The sequence below is a fragment of the Dryas octopetala genome, chromosome 3 (assembly GCF_963921425.1).
Source record: "Dryas octopetala chromosome 3, drDryOcto1.1, whole genome shotgun sequence".
Lineage (NCBI taxonomy): Eukaryota > Viridiplantae > Streptophyta > Magnoliopsida > Rosales > Rosaceae > Dryas > Dryas octopetala.
Window position 1 is genome coordinate 28,060,275 of NC_141368.1, and position 21,713 is coordinate 28,081,987.

General features: G+C 33.8%; 1 protein-coding gene across 1 annotated transcript; it reads right to left on the reverse strand.

The window, feature by feature from the left end:
• Positions 1-2,128: 2,128 nt before the first annotated feature.
• Positions 2,129-6,823, reverse strand: LOC147292239 (transcription initiation factor IIE subunit beta-like). Its single transcript, XM_086237004.1, has 5 exons — positions 6,305-6,823; positions 5,366-5,626; positions 3,832-3,963; positions 3,575-3,691; positions 2,129-2,848 (listed from the first exon to the last, which is right to left on the reverse strand). The coding sequence occupies exons 1-5, from the start codon at positions 6,356-6,358 to the stop codon at positions 2,504-2,506; spliced, it is 909 nt and encodes a 302-aa protein (XP_086093130.1). The 5' UTR covers positions 6,359-6,823; the 3' UTR covers positions 2,129-2,503.
• Between the last annotated feature and the right edge of the window lie 14,890 nt (positions 6,824-21,713).

Sequence of the window (21,713 nt, forward strand, 5' to 3'; positions counted from 1 at the left end):
TTTGACCCTTTATTCACTTTCATCCCTATAATTTTAGTAACAACAATAATATTCTTGTTGCTTTTAGACTGGTAGATATAAAATCACATGAATGTGTGTGAAAACAATTTTATATTGATTGAAATGTGAATTATAAGAGAAAAATACAAAATTTCGACCCATATCTCCATTCACATATGGACTTGAATCTTAATCATTTCTAGTCCCAAACATGTTATTTTCAAATTATTTTAAGAAAATATAATTAGTGTTTTAATAAGCCTACGTAAATAAGTTATTTTTTAACAAAACTTATAATTTTGATAGTTTCTACTGACTTGAATTTTAATCACTTCTTTTACAAGTATGTCATTTGCGCAAGATATATATATTGTATTGCAACCGCTTACTTGGGCATGAAGAAATAATAAAGCTATATCTCCGGACATAAGAATATAAGATTGCTAAGAGCTAGACTGCCATGACCCCATCCCTTGAGGATGACATACATATAACAATTTATCATATATAGAAGCCTCCACTATACTTTGTGCCTTTTAAGAGAAAATGGTGACTGTAAAAGGAAGAAAAAAGGAAATACAACAAAGAGCAGTCTTCTTAAAAAAACAAAAATTAACCAAAAGGACTTTTTATCTAATTGTTTAAATATTTTGTCAATATCTATATATTTATACTATGTGTAAACATATCTTCTCAAAACTATGCCACCATTAAAAAGTACTACTTATTGATAATCAACAAATCATCGAGATTGATGTGAAAAGAATAAATCTTTGTAATAGAATCTTGATATCTAAAACTTTACATAACAAAAAGTAATCATATTAATTTATTAGTTTAAATATTCATTCATGCAGATGTGGTAGCTTAAAAAAAGTATATAAAGAATGGATAAAATTGTCAAAAGTTGGGAAGTGTTGCATTAACAAGATAAACTCTATCTGCTCATGAATAGTAAAAGCATCAAAATTATTATGTATTCTTTTTTGTTTGAGAAGAAAAGCATGAAAATTATTGAATAAATTTAGGAAAAGGACAAATATGAGACCAACATGAGTGATGGCATGATATATATATATATACACACACTATTGGAATACATAGCATTTAGTCATTGTGGGTCCTTAATGGCCTAACATACATTTATGATGAATATGGACTGGATGCATGACTAATCACTTATCTTATTACCGATAAGGACATGCAACTAAGAAGATCGCACATGACTTTATGGCAGTGACTTCATTGAATGAAATTTGCAGTGACTTCATAGATGAATGGGTTAAAATTGGTTTACCTGCCAAGGCTAAGGTTATAGGAGAGGGACAAGGTGGTAATGATATCAATGAACAATCTGAGGCTTGTGCAAGGGTAAGCTCAATTAATTAACTCCCAACTCATTTGGTTATACATTTTCATATTGGGTTAATGGAATATTATTTTCAAGGCATTGTGCACTTTGTTCACCTTTCATGTTTGAAATAAATCTGATCACTCAATTACATCTTTTTTTTTTTATCTTGAATTAATAATATATAATTTTATGCAGGAAGCAGTGAATTTGTCATTGGTAAACCTACAAACTTATCCTTATGTTCAAAGGGAGATCTCCAACAGAAACCTAGCACTCAAGGGTGGTTACTATGACTTTGTCCATGGAGTTTTCGAGCTTTGGGACCTTGAATCGCACATTTCACCTCCCATCATCATACCACCACCTTAATTTATAGTAATGTGCCTCTATGAATAAGTGAATCATAAATAAAGCAGAGGATCCCCTAGTCTTAGTGCTATTGCTTCCTCTTGTGTGTTGGTTTTTCATCACAATGTCTGTGTAATGTTTGTTGCTTTGTTGCTTGTTCAGTTGAACTAGGCATTCTATATTTCTATATACCTCTTTTGAAGGAAACTGTGGTAATAATAAATAGCAGCCATCATGTGCTGTCTCTTCTATTGCTTTCTGATGCCCTAAATATAGAGAGATAGAGGAACTGCTGGATCATATCACATAAAAATTGACGACAAAGGTGTTCATCGCCTATTATTATATGCCATCTACATATATTGATCAAATCTTTGAGTGCAATTAGAAGTTAAATAAAAAAAAAAAAAGAAGGGGCAAACTAGCTCTGGTTGGTAACCCCAACCATAAACAGACCATAAAAAACTATTATAAACTTAGTGCACAAGTTAGATTCATTCTTTTAGGCTATCATCCAATATGTCCTCTGCATAGTGCAGAACTGCATACAGCCATAACATCTCCGAGACCTTTCACAAGGAACTTCAGGATTGTGAAGGCAATCTTCTATTTTGGTCCCGTCCTATGAAAATGACTTTGTTTTGAGAAAATTATATTAAAACAGACAAATGAAACAGCAATGACTGTATTGTATTGTGATGATAAAAAATTTACACTTCCTATAAACATAATAATCCATGCAACTAGCAAAATGACCATCAATGCATTGTCATTCCAACGACCGCTTCAATTACTTAGAAATCAGGAACCATTTAGCTTCTGGAAAAGCTCTGGAAGATGGGCGTTGGTTAGCTTGGTCCTCTTGCTGATCTCATGCTTCTTCTTCTTGGGCTTGGGCTTGGAAGAAATGCCTAGACCCTGCTCTATGGCCCTCCTCTTCGCGGTGTCTGTGGCCGGCTTGATCCCATTCTTCTGGAGATCCTTCTCAATGTCGATCATATCACGGGGCAATTCAATCCCCCTAAAGAGTAGTTTAAGGTCATCATCCACCTTCATGCCCGGCAACCTGGGGTCATTTGGATATGCTATGTCCTCTTGTGAATCAAAGTTTGAAAGCAGCCAGATGTCACCCGCAGCTTTCAAAGCCTAGAAAATAATCACCTTTTCAAGATTCTATTGCAAGAGAAGTGATCAAGAAAATATCAATAATTCATACCACCGAAGACACACAGTAGCTTGTTTGAAACCTCAACTAAAAACAGAATGCTTGGATGAAATATGAAGATGCATAACCTTCATCCTTCATAAATCTTTATGGCCAAATTTATCCTTAATAAATCTTTTTGGCCAAATTTATCCTCTCTTTTTTTGGTTGAAGGCCAAATTTATCCTTCATAAATAAAAAGATCTCTAAATGAATATATCTCTTCATGTACCCAAAAAATAAAAAAATAAAAACATCTTCTGCTAAGAGATTGGCTTTTGAGATGAGCATCCTAAGCATCCAAAAAGCACCTTGTGAAATTTCAATTGCTAAAATTTTATTTTGGGATCAGTAAGACCAAGCTAAAGGCACTTGAAACTATTCCTATGAAGTTCCTTGGAGAAATGGAAACCCCATGGCCATAGCTCCTTGGATCCCCTGAATATTGACAGTTCCACTCACGTTGTTTGCAAGTTACAACATTAGCCATTATAATTTCGGGGGGAAAAAAGGTCTTGTACAGTGAGCTTCAGTGCCATATAAAATCATTTTCAGGGATCTCGATCGTCTGTCTATCTATCTATCTATCTATCTATCTATCTATCCATATCTATCTCTATCTCTGAGATCTCTAAACAGTAATATGGTATTCAAATGATGGTATGTACCTGCAAGTCCTCCGTCACATTTGGGTATGAATCCTTGAGATCAATGACAGGTATGCCCTCTGCAAATTTCCGAACTAAGGCACGAAGTTGACTTTTGTCCTTCAGAGCATGCTTGGACTACAGATAAAAAAAAAATACAAGTCAAAATGTCATCCTTCTTGGAAGTGATAAACGGAAAGGCTATCCATACTTCAAATACTAAAACCATAAATATGCCAGTCTACTGAGGCATGCAGGTAGATACAACTCAAAGTTACCTTGTAAGAGAAGCGCTTCCCATCATAGTAAACTTTTGGGTTATTCCTCAGACTGTCAAAGACAGCTTTATTGGCTTTTGCATCAACATAACATGCTTCATTAATTTGCTCAGGTGTAAAGGCCTGTCTTGTCTGCAATAAACATAGAGATCCATAGTCATCAGATGATTAATATGTCTCAACTGGTCGTGGAAAAGTTAGCATATCTCTTGCTACACTAAACATCTGGCCCTGGAAAAGGCTCAAAAGCAGGAAATAAAACATGGAAAGGAAAAAAGAGCAGGGGAACCGAGCATAAAAGTTGTTAGCAGTTCAGGAAAAAAAAAAGGCAACCAGCTAGCTATCATTCCATGACCCATATTTGCTACCAAATCTATGTTATTGGCTTTCTGATTAATGTAACTGAATCTGTCTTGCTTTATAACGAAACTAAAATCTTAACCAAAAAACTGCTTCCACCTAAACATCATAAAAAATGTGCATTTCCCCATTTTACCACACAAATAATTACTGTATCATTGACATCCATGGGATAAGAAATAAACAAATCCCCCATCTTAAGTATTGAGCATAGCCCACATATAGATTACAAAATGCTGATATATATCAGACCCCTGCTAAATACTTCATTATCAAAAAGGAAAAAAAGATGGGTCAACAAATATTCTACCAAACCAAAGAGTTCAACATCATTATAAAAAAATACATATGAACTTGCGTCCGTTTATTAGACTACAAAAGACATAGAAATACATGTACCAACCAATTTGTTTATTTGAACTCTGCGTATTCTTGATACTAATCTGTCAACATATCTACATCTACAGGATTCCTTGCTTTGTTACCTCCAACAAAACAATGAACCAAACTAACTTTGGCCTACATATCACAATTTCCACCACTTTGGTTTTTCTTTTGGTGCTAAGGATAAAAAGTGCAGGACACAGCAAGTCACCAATGGCAAAACCCATAGTCAGAAGTGGCACACCATTAAGCTAAAATGCCAAGATCCAGCACCAACTACTTTGACTCTAATTCTTGGAATAAGGCTGATAAGCAACTTGTACTGGTTAAGAGAAACAAAACTAAGCATTGTTGTATCAATTTTGTCCATTAAAAATTTAGTAAACTTTCCATTGGCTATTCCACAAATCCAGTCCACATCATAGTCTACTTCCATTTTTAGAGCAAGCAACGTTGATATTATTTCCAAATTGATTAAGTTTTATTTGTTTGACAGAGAAAAAACAAGGTAGAAGAGAACTTTAGCCAATGGCCATCAAAAGTCACAAGTCATGACAAAAAAATTTCCACTTAAAGAGTTTAAACGTATCCTGCTCCATACCATTACAATATCAACAAGAAAACAAAAAATTGTTCTAGATTTCAGATGAGCTAACAGGATAATCTAACATGGAAAGCACAAAGTCATCGCCCTTAGGCTTTAAAGTGCACACGGATATGAATTATTGCAACTGATTAGGAGGGTTGTAAACAAAACAATTGAATCAAGCAAAGAAAGGGAAATTTGAACCTCCAGCAGCAGGTCTATAACACGCTTGATCTGAGCTCCAACAGGGGCTTTACGAATGCTATTAATATGTTGGAGTCTCTCAGTATCATTCGAAAATTTGACAGCTGGTGCAGGAGGCCTGGCAGGAGCAGCAGGAGCAGAAGGCGCAGCATGATTGGCTTTCGGAGTCGCCACGGCCCTGCTAGAGGCAATGCTGGAAAGGGTTGACTGGCACTTCTCTTGCTGCTTCTTGAATCTATCTAATCTTTCTTGCAATGCCATCTGCAAAGCAATTGACCATGAGAATTCAACTGTATGTATCAAACTATATGTAGCAAGAAGAAAATTGGTGCAAATTCGAATTGGGTTCGGGGAATGTAATATTCTGACTTTAAGTTTTTTTTTTTTTTTTTTTTTTGTGAATTTGTCAGAAAAATCTCCAATCCGCAAACCACTTTTATAAAACCTTAAATTCACCACATTCAAGCAACATAAAAACTATATAATACTGGGAAAGAAGAAAACAAAAAAAAAAAACAAAAAAACAAAAATTTATCAATTCACGCATAATCAAGAACGTCCCCAAACAATTATCAAAGAAAACTGTTAATAGGAAAAGAATAGGGCTGTCCATCGGTCGGATCGAATCGGTAAATGCCCTTGCCGATTCGATTTCCGAAAATTTCGGTAATCCAGTTTTGATGCCGATTTCCGAATCGATTTTTTCGGATTTCGGCATTTTTCGGATCCTTCGGATTTCGGTATATTTCGGTATTTTCGATCCTTAGATATTTGCAGGCCTTCTCATTTCTCTCCCCTTATTATGCATTTTCCCAAATACCTACACACAGATTCACACCAAAACCCAGGATCGAAACAACACACAGAAACCATGGGGAGGGAGAACAGACAAAACATAAAGCATCAAACATTCACATCAGCTTCGATTCACAGACTCACAGAGTTTCTAGGGTTTGATTTGGGAGTTTTCAGCTCGATCAAAATTGGACCCATGCGTTTACACCAATTGACAGAGCTCGGAGTGAGGAGAAGAATGGGACCGGAATCGCCGCAATCAGCCGTCGGAGTCGCCGGAATCGAGCTGGGGAAGCCGCAGACTTCCCGGCTTCAAAGCACCATGTACGGCGGTCGTTGGGGCTGTTGGTGATCACCGAAGGAAAAAGCATGCCCAGAGGAACGTTGTGGGACTATCCCGACGACGAGAAGTCGCCGGAGTGAAAAAATCCGGCTAAGGGGGGTTTCGGGTCTGGTGTGTTCGATTGGGTTTTTGGCTGGGATTTTGGATGATCAGAATCTAGAGGGAGAGAAGGGAGGAGAAGACGAGCATGAAATGCCCGGCCACGTCGCCAGCCACCGTCGGACGGCGGCCGATCATAGAGAAAGGGAAATCAGGAAGGGAGGAGAGATGAGAGAGGAGAGAGGAGAGAGAAGAGAGAGTTGGGGGATGCGGCTGGTTAAGGAGAGAAGGAAAAAAATTCTAAGTTTAGGTTTTTATACTAAAACCCTACTGTATGAAAAGACCAAATTGCCCCTTATAACTTCGAGCGTCCCTAATTTCACCATCGTAAGTCTGATTCGGGTTCCGTTGACGTCTACACGATCGTAGGCTCGAACTCTACCTATCTAGACTATAATTAAATTATAAATCCTAATAAAATTTATTGTTCCTCAATAATTCACTTAAATCAGTAAAATTCAAAATAAACCCTATTAAATACCATATACCCTAAACATAATCAATACCCTATCCTAGATCCTATACATATACCCTATACTAGTATCTCTATATATACCCTATACCATATCCTAGCTAGTAATGGTGTAGGAACAACCAATAATAATTTGATTAGTTTTGGGGTTTAGTCAGATTAAGGTTTGGCCAATTGGGGGTTTATAAATATACATATATATATATGAGAACATCTCTGATCGAAACCGTCTATGTTTTAGGAAATCATTCAAATATCATCTATGCAAAAAATCATTCAAATCGAAAATTGTTTAGCCATTTGATTAGTATTAACAATATTGAAATCTAATTGATGAATTGTGTTTGCATGTCTACATAGTTTAGATGAACAATAATGACTGATTTGACTAATTTTTTGCGATGATAATCTTTAAGGAGAGACCTAAAAAATGAATGGTTTCGATCATTAAAATACAATGGAGAATGGATTCCACAAAGAATCTCTTAAGTATTCTTAAGAAAAACTGAGAAAGTGAGGAAGAGAGAGTCACCGGGGGGGGGGGGGAATAGGGGTGGGTGGGCGCAAAAAAAAAAAAGAAAGGAAAGAAAAAAATGAAAAAAAAGAAAGGAAAGAAAAAAAATTGGAGTTTGGGCAATTGGGGTTTCGATTGCGGTTTTGTTTGGGGTTTCAATTGAGATTTTGTTTGGGGTTTTTTAGTTGTTTTAATTCATGTAATACATTTCTATATAAATAAATAATTAAAAATATCTTAAACCCTAATATAAACTATAGTATAAGACTATAATACCATAATACTAAACCCTAATATAAGACTATAATACTATATGTTATATGTTATATACTTATATATGTTACATATATAAATTATAGTATTATAAACTATGTAGTATATACTATCAATATATAAACTATAGTCCTATAGTATTATAAACTTTATAAAATATATACTATCAAATATATAAATTATAGTCTTATAGTATTATAAACTATATACTATATTATATACTATTAATTATATAAACTATAGTCTTATAGTATTATAAACTATATACTATCAAATTATAGTAACTACTAAGAACTAATTAGTTTATAACTTTATATATAACTATATATTATATACATAAACAATGTTAGGTATATAAACATTATAGAGTAATTAATAAATAATAATAGACTTAGTGTATAGAGTTTAGTGTTTAGAAATTAAAATTGTATGCTTAATTGGGTTTTAAGTTTTAAGTTTTAAGTTTTAACTTTTAATTATAGTGTATGGGATATTAATAGAGTTTAGTGTATTTAACTTTTAACTTTTAAGTTTATGATATAAGATAAAGTGTATAGACTATAGAGAATATATAATATATAAGGTAAAGTGTCTAAAACTATAAGTTATAACTAAAAGTCTAAAACTATATACTAATTAGTAATTTTATTATATAGGGTATAAGTATAACTAAAATTATATATTAAAACATTATTATATAAGTAGTTTATACTTTGTACTATATACTATATAGAGTTATAAATTATATAATATATAAAGTTAGTAAAGTTATAAACTATATATTTATATAAACTATATGACATTATAAACTATATACTATATAAACTATAAACTATATAAACTATATACTAAGCATATTAATGTAATAATAATACATATAAATATATATAATCATATACTAACCATATTAAATTATTAATGTAATAATATTACATATAAATATATATAACTAAATTTCGGTAATTGTTTCGGATTTTTCGGTATATATTTCGGTTTTTTCGGTAATAATCGATTTGGTTGCTTTCGGTCATAATTTTCGGTAATCGGTCGGTTTACCAATATTTTTCGATTTTTACAAAAACCAAACCAATTTTTTCGGTAATTTTTTGGTTTCGGATATTCGATTTTCGGTATGTTAAAATCGATTTACCAAACCAAAAAATTTCGATCGGTAGTCGGTCGGTTCGGTAAATACCAAACCAATGGGCAGCCCTAGGTCTTCCTATCATCTCCTACGCACATGAGTACATGACACCAAAGGCAAAACCGCCCAAAAGAGAGCTGCAAAGATGATGGCCAAAAAAAGTAAAAAAAGGAAGCTGAATAGAAGCCAGCAAGACAGTCACTAATCGCTATTACTAATTTACTATTATTGAAGGAAGACTTGAAGTCTTAAAGGCTTGGACACATATCCAATCATATCGATATTGATATTCATTTGCAACATTTCTTGATGAGATGGAGCAAATCCTTTTTGTAAATGGACTCTTAAGTCTTAACTTGAAGAAGCTTTTTCTTGAAATTATGTTTAAATGAGTTTAATGGATATTGGATGAAATTTGGGGAAGATAATGAGAGAAAATGAGAGAGGATCCAAACTCCCACAGTCCCACTTTTAAATATTGGATCACAGATGAGCTACCTTCCATGAAAATGAGAGAAAGAAAGCTTGTATAATATAATGCATAACCAACTTGGGGTCCCCCCCCTTCAACTATATTTTTATCATTTTCTTCTATATTTTCTTTTATTTTCCCCCAAATTTTACTTATTTGGTCTTGCGTAGTTTGACCCTTTATTCACTTTCATCCCTATAATTTTAGTAACAACAATAATATTCTTGTTGCTTTTAGACTGGTAGATATAAAATCGATCACATGAATGTGTGTGAAAACAATTTTATTTTGATTGATATGTGAATTATAAGAGGAAAATACAAAATTTCGACCCATATCTCCATTCATTTCTAGTCCCAAACATGTTATTTTCAAATTATTTTAAGAAAATATAATTAGTGTTTTAATAAGCCTACGTAAATGAGTTATTTTTTAACAAAACTTATAATTTTGATAGTTTCTACTGACTTGAATTTTAATCACTTCTTTTACAAGTATGTCATTTGCGCAAGATATATATATTGTATTGCAACCGCTTACTTGGGCATGAAGAAATAATAAAGCTATATCTCCGGACATAAGAATATAAGATTGCTAAGAGCTAGACTGCCATGACCCCATCCCTTGAGGATGACATACATATAACAATTTATCATATATAGAAGCCTCCACTATACTTTGTGCCTTTTAAGAGAAAATGGTGACTGTAAAAGGAAGAAAAAAGGAAATACAACAAAGAGCAGTCTTCTTAAAAAAACAAAAATTAACCAAAAGGACTTTTTATCTAATTATTTAAATATTTTGTCAATATCTATATATTTATACTATGTGTAAACATATCTTCTCAAAACTATGCCACCATTAAAAAGTTACTACTTATTGATAATCAACAAATCATCGAGATTGATGTGAAAAGAATAAATCTTTGTAATAGAATCTTGATATCTAAAACTTTACATAACAAAAAGTAATCATATTAATTTATTAGTTTAAATATTCATTCATGCAGATGTGGTAGCTTAAAAAAAGTATATAAAGAATGGATAAAATTGTCAAAAGTTGGGAAGTGTTGCATTAACAAGATAAACTCTATCTGCTCATGAATAGTAAAAGCATCAAAATTATTATGTATTCTTTTTTGTTTGAGAAGAAAAGCATGAAAATTATTGAATAAATTTAGGAAAAGGACAAATATGAGACCAACATGAGTGATGGCATGATATATATATATATATATATATATACACACACACTATTGGAATACATAGCATTTAGTCATTGTGGGTCCTTAATGGCCTAACATACATTTATGATGAATATGGACTTGATGCATGACTAATCACTTATCTTATTACCGATAAGGACATGCAACTAAGAAGATCGAACATGACTTTATAGCATACATATCTCAAACTTGGTATTAATTGTGTCACTCTCACTTGGCTGGACAGTGGAGAGATGATAGCCTTACCTAGGAGTAAGCCTGAAACTATGCTTAATGAATTTGAAGTGCTTCATATAATCCCAAATGAATCATAGGCCGGAGTGTTTTGATTCTTAAGGAAACTACGTACACCGGAATAACTTGATCATTTTTACACCCAATTATGCCTCATGCGTCACATATGGAAGAAAAAATTTCATGGAACTGTCTTATATGTTTATGTATGTATCTCTCTCATCATGTGATAATTAAGTAGTGTGATAAAAGATAAACATATTGGGAGTATACGACGGTCTCATAATTTTTTTAAGTAATTTAGCAAAAGACCACAAAAAATTGCAAGATTCACTCATAAACTCATATAAAAGATGAATTTATTTTTAAGACACACGAAGTGGTCCTAAAACTAAACTTTTTTTTCTGACGTCATATGTAATTCTTATAGAGTTGCATTTTATTTTGTTATGATGCAGTATGTAACTCTTGTAGAAATACATTTTATAATATAATAGAGTTACACTTTGTTTAATAATGTAGCATTATTTTAAGATTTTAGCCTTTAGAGTTTAGGTTTTAATACTTCATGTTTAGGTTTTTATTACTTCATAATTAGGGTCTTGCATGTCTAGTATTGCTTTGTAAAATCTTGAAGCCATTGACCTTATATTTATTTTTCTTCAATATGGATGTTGGGTTTGGGAGAAAAAGAAATGTTGGGTTTGGGAATGATGACATATGTTGTGCATTGTGAGTAAATTTCATATTGGTGTGGAGTCTTACAAACATTGAGGGTATAATTGGAATGTTCTACGGATAGTGAGTATACGACAACAAATTAATAATTGGATGTTGGGTTTGGGGAGAAAGAGACATATTGGGTTTGGGGATGATGAAATGTGTTGGATATTGTAAGCAAAATTCATATTGGTGCAGAGTTTTATAAACATTGAGGGTATAATTGGGAGGGTGTCATTGGGTACAGTGAGGAAATGAAAAAAAATAAAAGTGTAGAGTGTAGTGAGCATATAGAGTAATGATAGCAGATTGTGTTAAGTGTAGTTTTTCTAGAACTACAATTACTTGTACTTGTTGTATTAGCATTCCTCATTGTATTATAATTCCTTTTTGTATTATTTATCTCATAAGGTTGTATCATTGTTGACTCTATATATACTCCATTGGGAAGAATAAAGTGAATGAAGTTTTACCCTAAACCTAGGTCTTTGACATGGTATCAAAGCCCTTGATGTTTCTTCTTGGGGCTTGATCTTGGTTTAGGTTTACCTTAAACACTTTATCTCTACCTTATATACCTTTGATTTCTACTTGGTTTTTCAAAATTTTACCTAAATTTTTTTTTACTGTATTTAGAGATTTTTGGGTTTTTTGTGTTTTTCACAAGAACTCAATCTTTCTGCTGCAAGTTTCCGATCTTCGATCACCGAGAACTCGACATTCATCACTTATTGCTCGGCATTCATCACCGAGCACTCAACATTTATCACCGATTGCTCGACGCTGCAATGTACCAGTTTTCGGGTTTTTTTGTTCTTAATCTTCTGCTTGTTTTTAATCCTACAATATGTGTACGTGATTCATCTTCTTCCTCTACTATGAAGAAAGAAAGGGAATTTGTGGCATCTCCACCACCAATTCTTCCTTCTTTTGATATGCCTAGTTACTTGGTGAAGTAAGAAACAACAACCTTGTCAATTCTTCCCCTCGTTCCTTTTATATTGGGCGTTGTTGCTAGGTTAAGTGTCGACGCTAAATTAAAGGAATGACTCAAGGTGTTTGTGAGTTGTTATGGTTGAGGAACTTGTTAAAGAATTTGAGTTTTAAACTTGGGAAAGCTATGAATTTACATTGTGAAAACAAGTCTGATGATATTGAGATTGCTCATAAGCCAGTTCAACATGATCGTACTAAACATGTGGAAGTGGATCGTCATTTTGTCAAAGAAAACTTAGAATCTAGAATAATTAATTTTCCTTTGTGAAGTCAAGATCAGTTGGAAAATAATCTTACTAAGGCAGTCTCAAGCAGGATATTTCTTAACTCACTTTTCAAGTTAGGCATGTGTGATGTCTATGCTCCAACTTGAAGGAGAGTGTTAAGTGAGTCCTAGTTTTTCTCGGATTACAATTACTTATACTTATTGTATTAGCTTTCCTCATTGTATTATGTTTCTTTATTGTATTCCTTATCTCATAAGGTTGCATCATTATGTACTATATATACCCCATATTGGGAAGAATAAAGTGCTTGAATTTTTACCCTAAACCTAGGTCTTTGACAAATTGTAGGGTATAAATAGAATTTTTCGTAAATATTTTTTAGGCTTATTTACAACAATGCCCTCTAAAAATTTATATGACTCACTATGTCCCCTGAAAGTTCATCTCATGTATCAAAATGCCCAATTGCTGTCAAGTCCTTCAAGTTTTCTTTTAGAATCGGGAATGCGGCACTTATATGGCATTGGTGTACTCATTTTATGTTGGCATATCAATGCCATGTGGACGAATAATAAAAAGTTATTTTAGAACTTTGATAATATGAAAAACTTAAAACAAATTTAAAATTCAAGTAAATATAAAAAACAAGAAAAACCCAAACCCCTCCCCACCTACTGCAAGGATAAATTACTATGTGCAACTCTAACAACATGTGGTGGTGTGACTAATCCATTAAAATTATAACATGTGTATAATTATTAATATCTAAACGTTAAATCCTAAATTTATAAATTGTTGTCCACTCATATTATAACACATAGATTAGCAACACCACGTGACAATGTTATGGTCACATATAATAATTTTTCAACTAGAAGCTTGCAACCTCTCCTTCTCTATACTGCACATGAACACCAACTAGCTAGTTGCACATTAACTTAAACCCATGGTAACTAATAGCAAACAAGAAATTGATCGAAGAGATCCAAAAACTCATGGTAAAAAAACATAAACCTTATGGCAACTAAATCAACGCCAAGGCATCCAACAAGAAATTTAAAAACTTTAAAACTTAAAGAGTAAACCAAATAAATTAGAGATTCATTTATATTCTTGTTCTTTTTATTCTTAGGTTTCTTCAAATCCGAGGTGATTGATACTGGGAGGGTGTCATTGGAGTTTAAGGACTTAAAATTTCATATATGAGTTTGAATCAAACGGAGAAAGAAAGAAGGAGGAAAGGGAGAGAGAAAGAAAAGGAAAGAGAGAGAGAGAGAGAGAGAGAGGGGAAGTCATCAGCGGCGAAGGAGGACAAGGTGATGGGATGGGATGAGATGGGGTAGGGTGGGGTGGGGTGGGGTGGGGTGGGGTGGGGTGCGGTTGGGGTGAAGGATGGGAGGGTGGGTACTGGGTTTGATTTTTTTTTTTTTTCCTTATTTGAATTTCCAATTTTGTTTTAACTTAAAAAAAAAAGTTTAAATATTTAGAATATTTTTAAATAGCAAATTTGCTCACCACCTCATTGTAAGTTTGGCATGTGTTGATGTATTAACCATGATTAACTACAATTAGTTAAATAGAATTAATATAAATGAAATTAAAAATAATAAAAGACCCTATTTGCCACAATCCGATCGGTAGAATCTCACACCCTTCTTTCTCATATTTCTAGCGGCCCCTCCCCATCTTTCTGATAACCGTTTTCCAACGCCAGCAATCCTAAATCCTCATATCTTCTCTGATGACTGTATTTGTCCCGAGGTACTGTACTGCACCATATGGTAAAAGCATCTCCAGCCCTTTCCATATAATTCCTTCAAATATGAGGATAAGTTTGAGAAAAAAGTTAAATTTGGGGAATGACTCTTTAATGCTAAAGTTGAAATTTACTAAAATCATATAATATTTGACTTTTGGAGGTTTGGAAAGAGTTTTTGAAGCCCCATCTATTCAACTTAATTTGAGAAAATTTTTAGGAAAATCTCAAATTTGGGAAGATTTTAGGAAAATGTTGGAGTTGAGTTTTATTTTATTTTACCTAAATTTAAATTTTGGGAGATGTTTAGGGAATGACCGTAGATGCTCTAAAATGGATTGATTCAAAAAAACTATTAAAAAAACAACTTTCAACCTCATTGCTAATCTCATGGGCTGACTCTCCTAGTGAAAAAAGATGTTTGCCCAGAGTCTCATAGGGCATGAACTTCGCTACCAGAGTGGTGTTGTTAATTGAGGCTGTGGTGCGACGTTGATGTCATCTCGATGGCCCATGTATAGAAATTGTTGACTGTTGGACTAGCTGACTAAAGGATCTAATAGGAAAAATGAAAATGTCATGGGTTTGGAGTCACCGACATTGGGAAGTCGGATGCTGATGGAAAGACGACGCTCGAAATATAGGAGAGGGAGGGTATGGAGTTCTACAAATCAAATTCGGGCAGATAGGCTATTTTTTTAATCACATTTGAATATATTAATTATAGTTAATCATGGTTAATACATAGACACATGGCAAACTTACAATAAGGTAGTGAGCAAATTTGCTCTCTAGTTTTTATTAATTTTTCGTCCACATGGCAGATTATGGGTTCCAGTTAATGACACGTAGATTCCACATCAACCATTCTAACGGAATGGCCAATTATGGACTTGACGAAATAGGGTATTTTGCAACAACGTGTGAAGTTCAGGTGGTAAAGTGATACATTACAAGTTTCAGGGGCAAAGTAAGAAAGTCTATCTTTCAAGTGATATTGGTATAAATAACTAAATAAGTCTAATTTTTATCTTTTTATATGAGAGTTGGGTATAGAAAGCATGTCGGGGCTAGAGAGTAAAAGACTGTTGCTATATACAAACACCATTCCTTCTCACCTCACCTATTTCTCTAAATTTGTGAAATTACAACTTTATCCCAACACCAAAAAACTAAAAAGAATACAACATTTTAAAAAAGGCTTATTCACACTAATGTTCTATGAAAGATATATTTTTTTTCACTTTGCCTCCTCAAACTTAAATTGTATCACTTTGCCACCTAAACTGCCATTTTTGTTACAGATTGCTCGATTACATCTAATCCGTTTACTTTTATGTTAAAAAAGTTGATGTGGTGCCTACGTGTCTAACTTATCATGAGCAACACATCAACATTTTTCACGAAAAGTTAACAGACTAGACGATATCGGAAAATCTGTAACAAAAATGGAAGTTCGGGTGGCAAAGTGATACGTTTTAAGTTTGAGGAGACAAAGTGAAAAAATGTATCTTTTAGGGGGCATTAGTGGGAATAAGCCAAAAAAAAAAATAGAATAGTCACCCACCTAAGGACCCAACCCCACTCCCTGGGTTCTACAGTCGCCGCTCGCCACCATTGTTGTCAGTGGTCACTCACTTCCAATTTGGAGGCAGGCAAGGTCGTTGGCCTCCCTTCTTGTCCAGCATAAACGAGTTGCAAAGAGAGAAAATGGGGAAGGAAAGATAAAGGGAAGGGTTAAATACAAAAATGGTCTATAAACTTTACGTTGATTCTCAATTTGATCCACTAATTATAAAAAGTGTCAATTTGGTACACAAACTTTTCAATTGTTGTATCAAATCAGTACAAATGTTAACTTCTATCGAAAAATTTAATGGAAACTGGTCATGTGACCACATTTTCAGGGGAATTTCAGTAAGTTCATTAGATTTTTATGTGACAAATTTTATTAATTTTCAGATGAAAGTTAACGTTTGTACTGTTTTAGTACAACTTGAAAAATTCGTAGACCAAATTGATACTTTTTATAATTAGTGGACCAAATTGAGAATCAATGTAAAATTAATGGACAATTTTTGTTTTTAACCCTAAAGGGAAAGAGAAAGAGATAGGGAATGAGAGCATCAGTTGTCTGGGGTATGACCGTTGACGAAGATAACAACAAGTGGATGCTGGTTGTAGAGGCAGGTGAAGGGTGGGGTCCTTGGGGTCTGAATGTTCTGTTTTTTTCCTAATTGTGTAATAAGAATAATTTTGAAATGTGTATGAGTGTGTAGTGAGAAATTTTATAAAATAAAAAGTTAGAGGGTAATAAGAAGAATTTTGAAATGTGCGTGGGTGTGTAGTGAAATTTTTATAAAATAAAGGCTACGTTTGTTTCACCGTGCTAGCCAGTGCTGGCTAGGATTGTGTTAAATAACACAGTAGACCCACGTTTGTTAAGGCCCGGTATTATTTTAAATGAGACTATTTAGCACTGCTCTTTCTAAAACACCAGATTGTGGATTGGTAAATAGCGAGGGTTGAAAACACCTCGCTATCTAAGAACCGGATTACACCTCACTATCTAAGAACTGGCTCCTCAACTCAGAAAGATTGAAACAGACGCAATTGATTTGTTGATTAACTAGTTCCTGCAAGGTTGCAACTCAGAAGACGAAAACTGGTTCATGCAATTTGGGGCTTTTTTATTCAAGCACAATTGACCACATACATCTACACCAATGAAAAGAGTAGAAAGAAAGGAGCAAAGCCCAGTGAAGATTTTCACCATCCGCCGTCGGAGTCACCGGAGATCTGCGGAGGGAGGTTGCGGTTTTGGAGCTTCGATTCAACGATTATGGTGGTCCAATAAATGATCAAAAGCCATCTTTGGGTCCAGCTCGATAAGAGGTAGAAGCTAGTACCAACGAGGACTCACGACGTCGTCGGAAAAGAAGGGTTAACAGCAAAGGCCGTCGACTTCTCCGATTTTGAAACACCTTCATCGGCGGACAAAGGGGGAGAAGATGGCGCATAGAGAGAGAGAGAGAGAGAGAAGAAGAAGAAGAAGAAGAAGAAGATGAAGGTTTTGGTTTTTGTTTTTGAGAGAGAGAAGAAGGAAATGAAGGATGGCAGTATAGTAGTATGACACCATCATCGGGGATAGAGAAATAGAGAGAAATGAGGGAGGGAATGAGAGTGACGGGCTGGGAGGCTGGGAGTGAGTTTATGATGTTTATCTATTTTATTTGATTTTTTGTTTTTTTAATTTTAATTTTATTAATTTGGTGCTTTATCCCAAAAATAAAAAAGGTTTTTTTTTTGAAAGTCCATTTTTTAAAATCTACTATTCATCCAGTCCACACGCTACAATGAAATACTATAGCAGCCCACTTTTAAAAACCCGGTGCTATAGTATCAGCGCTATAGTGTTTTTAAAAATGCCATTTTTTCCTTTATTTATTTATTTATTTATTTTCATTTCAGTGCCAATTGGTACATAAATTACAAAAAAAAAAAAAAAATCATAATTTAGACATTTCTCATTTCATAAACATGTTAAATAATAACTAATATAAAATTAAAAAAATCAAGATGAGGCATCCATAATCTTTTACGTTTTAATAGTAAATATAATTGTTACTATTCGATAGTAACAATCAACTATTGCTACTGCCGGGCAGTGACAATCAAGTATTATCATTATTTGATAGTAACAATCACTTATTGATACTTCCTGGCAGTGACAATCAGGTATTGTTATTATTTGATAGCAACAATCACATATTGTTACTGTCTGATAGTAACAATCAACTATTGCTACTGTCTGACAGGAACAATCAACTATTGCTACTGCCGGGCAGTGACAATCAAGTATTATCATTATTTGATAGTAACAATCACTTATTGATACTTCCTGGCAGTGACAATCAGGTATTGTTATTATTTGATAGTAACAATCACCTATTGCTACTGTCTGACAGTAACAATCACCTATTGGAGATAACTAATATATCTTGTTACTGCCATACAAGAATAATCACCAAAATTCAAACCATATAAAATCACAAAATTCAGAGAGTAACAATCACCTGATTGCTACTGTCACACAATAACAAATAAGGTGATTGCTAATTTGCTACTATCACATAGTAACAATCACCTAATTACTACTGTTACAGTGACAATTATTATTTATTGCCACTATCGAACAATGACTATTCTCACTGTGCCAAAAAAAACCCAGAAACAACATACAGATACAAATCTTATGTATTTTTCTAACATAAACACATAAAAAACAAAAAAAACTTAAACAAAAATCTTTGTCTTCTTCTTTTTTTCTTTTTGTTGAAGCAGGCATGTACTTCTTTTTTTTTTTTTTTTATGAAGTTGTCATGTGTCTTCTTCTTTTTTTATTTTTTGTTGAAGTTGCCGTGTCTTATGTTTTTTTTTTTTTTTTTTAACAATAGCCACTGCCAAAAAAATAGCCACGTACCGTCAAAAAAATATTATTTAACAATTGCCACTATCAGGCAGGCAATGGTAATCACATAAAAATTAGTTCAAAAATGCAAGAAACACATCAAAACCAAATCCAAAAATCACTTATTGTTACTATCCGGCAGTAAAAATCATCTATTGCTACTGCCCGGCAGTGATAATCAAGTATTGTTATTGTTTGATAGTAACAATAAATTAGAAAATATAATTTAAACCTAGTACAATCCTTGTGAAAGCATAAACAACCAAAGAACAAACTAAAACAGAAATTATGGGTTTATCTAAGCCAACAAGAGGAAAATATAATTTCTCCTTATCTAAGCCAACAAGAGGAAAAACCAAAAAAACCAGAAAAACCATGAGTTGCGCCTTAAACAGTTAAACGAACTTATGGGTTTATTTTGAACTCCCACTACAGTTAAATTTTTTATTTAACTAAGGTCCAAGGGAGTTTCACTTGTTAATCCATTTTGAACTCCCACTAAGGCTTCAGCTGGAAGTACCCTGGAAATAGTTAATTGGAAACATACATGACCCTGAAAAACAATAAAGTAATATATGCACTCCACATGAATCCAGATTAGTCCACAGTCCACCATTGATTTATACAACACCAAATGAAAAATGATGCTTGCTTCCTATCTCTATCCAGGAGCTCAGTGTGAAGCACACCTTACCCAATTGCAAATTCCTTCTAATCTTCCTTTCCCAAACTTTATATATAGTCATTCTCACACTCCTCTTTTCCACTTAAAACTACCTGTACTACTATTCTTCACTTTGAATTGAATTTGAATATCCACTCCTCTCTGGAAAATGGCCACAGTTTCTGAAGAAGCTTCAACTTTAAATCTGATTAGGCAACACCTCCTCGCCAATGAATTCACCTCCATGGAAACCTTCATCACCACTCTCAACCTTTGCACCTTTCACATCCCCCAACAACAACAGACCCAACCCAATTCATATCCCAAAAACACCGACAATTTCAAAATTTCTGATTACTTGCTCCCATATGATGAATTCCAAGCAAATCAATTCGAAAACAAACCCCATATTGCCTACTACTCATCACAATTACCACCAATTTCAAAACAACAACATTCCAATAGTACTCTAAGCCACCCTAACATTAAATATGACCCTGCAAGAATAAATAACCAAAATAAGTTAATGAGAATTCTCATTGTACCCATCAGAGCTCTGGGCAAAGCCAAGGACTTCTACGGTCGTCGTCTCGGTCCAAAAGCTTGCCAATTCTTGTCGATCAGAGTCGCCTCTGCCAGAAGCTACGGCACCAGGTGGCCAATTCTCGTCAAGCTTGCCCAAAAGTTTTAGCGTCAGGTCGTCGTCTCGGTCTAGCGACGGTACCAACGATTTCTTTGAGCTGATCAGAGGCGCCTCTGCCAGAAGCTACGGCACCAGAATCAACGTCGACGCAATTCTACAGGAGTAGATGATGAGGCAGTCGGCCACCATGACGTCGTTGGGTTCCAAGGTGGTGGCGCTGCCTAAGTGCGGCAGTGTGGCCATGAGCCGAATTGATGAAGAAGGAGAGAGACGAAGATGGAGACAAAGGAGAGAGAGGTGCGATCCCTCAGATCTGTGAGACAAAGAAAGAGAGAGAGAGAGAGAGAGAGGGCAAGAGACGGAGTGAAAGACGGAAAATGAGAGGGAGACGGAAGAAAGGACCGGTTTAGTATAAACTGGCCTCCTTCAAATACCAAAAAAAGACATGGGTCTTAAAAGTTAAAAGTAGTGAAAGCCCAAAATTAAATTTTATAATCATTTACTTTAAAAAAAAAAGTACTTTTATCCCAAAATCATATTTTTTGAATAAAATACATAAATAAATTAATATTTGTAGGCATTTAAATTAATAAAATTTATTTTGATAATTAATAATTTTATTTTTTAATAAATTAATATAATTATATCTCAGTCTGACCATGCATGATGCATCAAACACAGAATAATGTTATTTAATCTATTCAGCTTCATAGTCCAACACAGCACCAAGAACAGGATAACACTTAGTTCAACTTACTCTAATCCAACACTATCTAGCATAATTCATAAGAAGAGTTTTTTTTTTTCATATTTAGTACCTAAACTTTTACCATTGTCTTAATGTGGTACCTTAACTTTTATTTGTCCCAATGAATACCTAAACTTTTATTTTGTGTCTAATAGATACTCATGTAAATTTCTGTTAAAATTATTAATAGAAGTTAGGGACAATATGGTCACTTCAAAAAAATTATATTTTAATTATAATTTTTTGTTTGTTGTGTGTTTTTTTTTTATAATTTTAAACATATAAAGAAAATAATTAAAATATACTTTGACTATATTGCCCCTAACTTTTGTTGACAATTTTAACAAAAATTCATTTTGGTACCTATTAGACACAAAATAATAGTTTAGGTATTCAATTTGGACAAATAAAAGTTTAAATACCACATTAAGACAAGAGTCAAAATTTAGATACTTAAATATGAAAGAAAAAAAAAAAAAAAAAACTCATAAGAAAGTGCAATCCAACGTGCCAAACGTAAAAGTTTCAGGGATGTGAGGTGAGCCGGTGAAG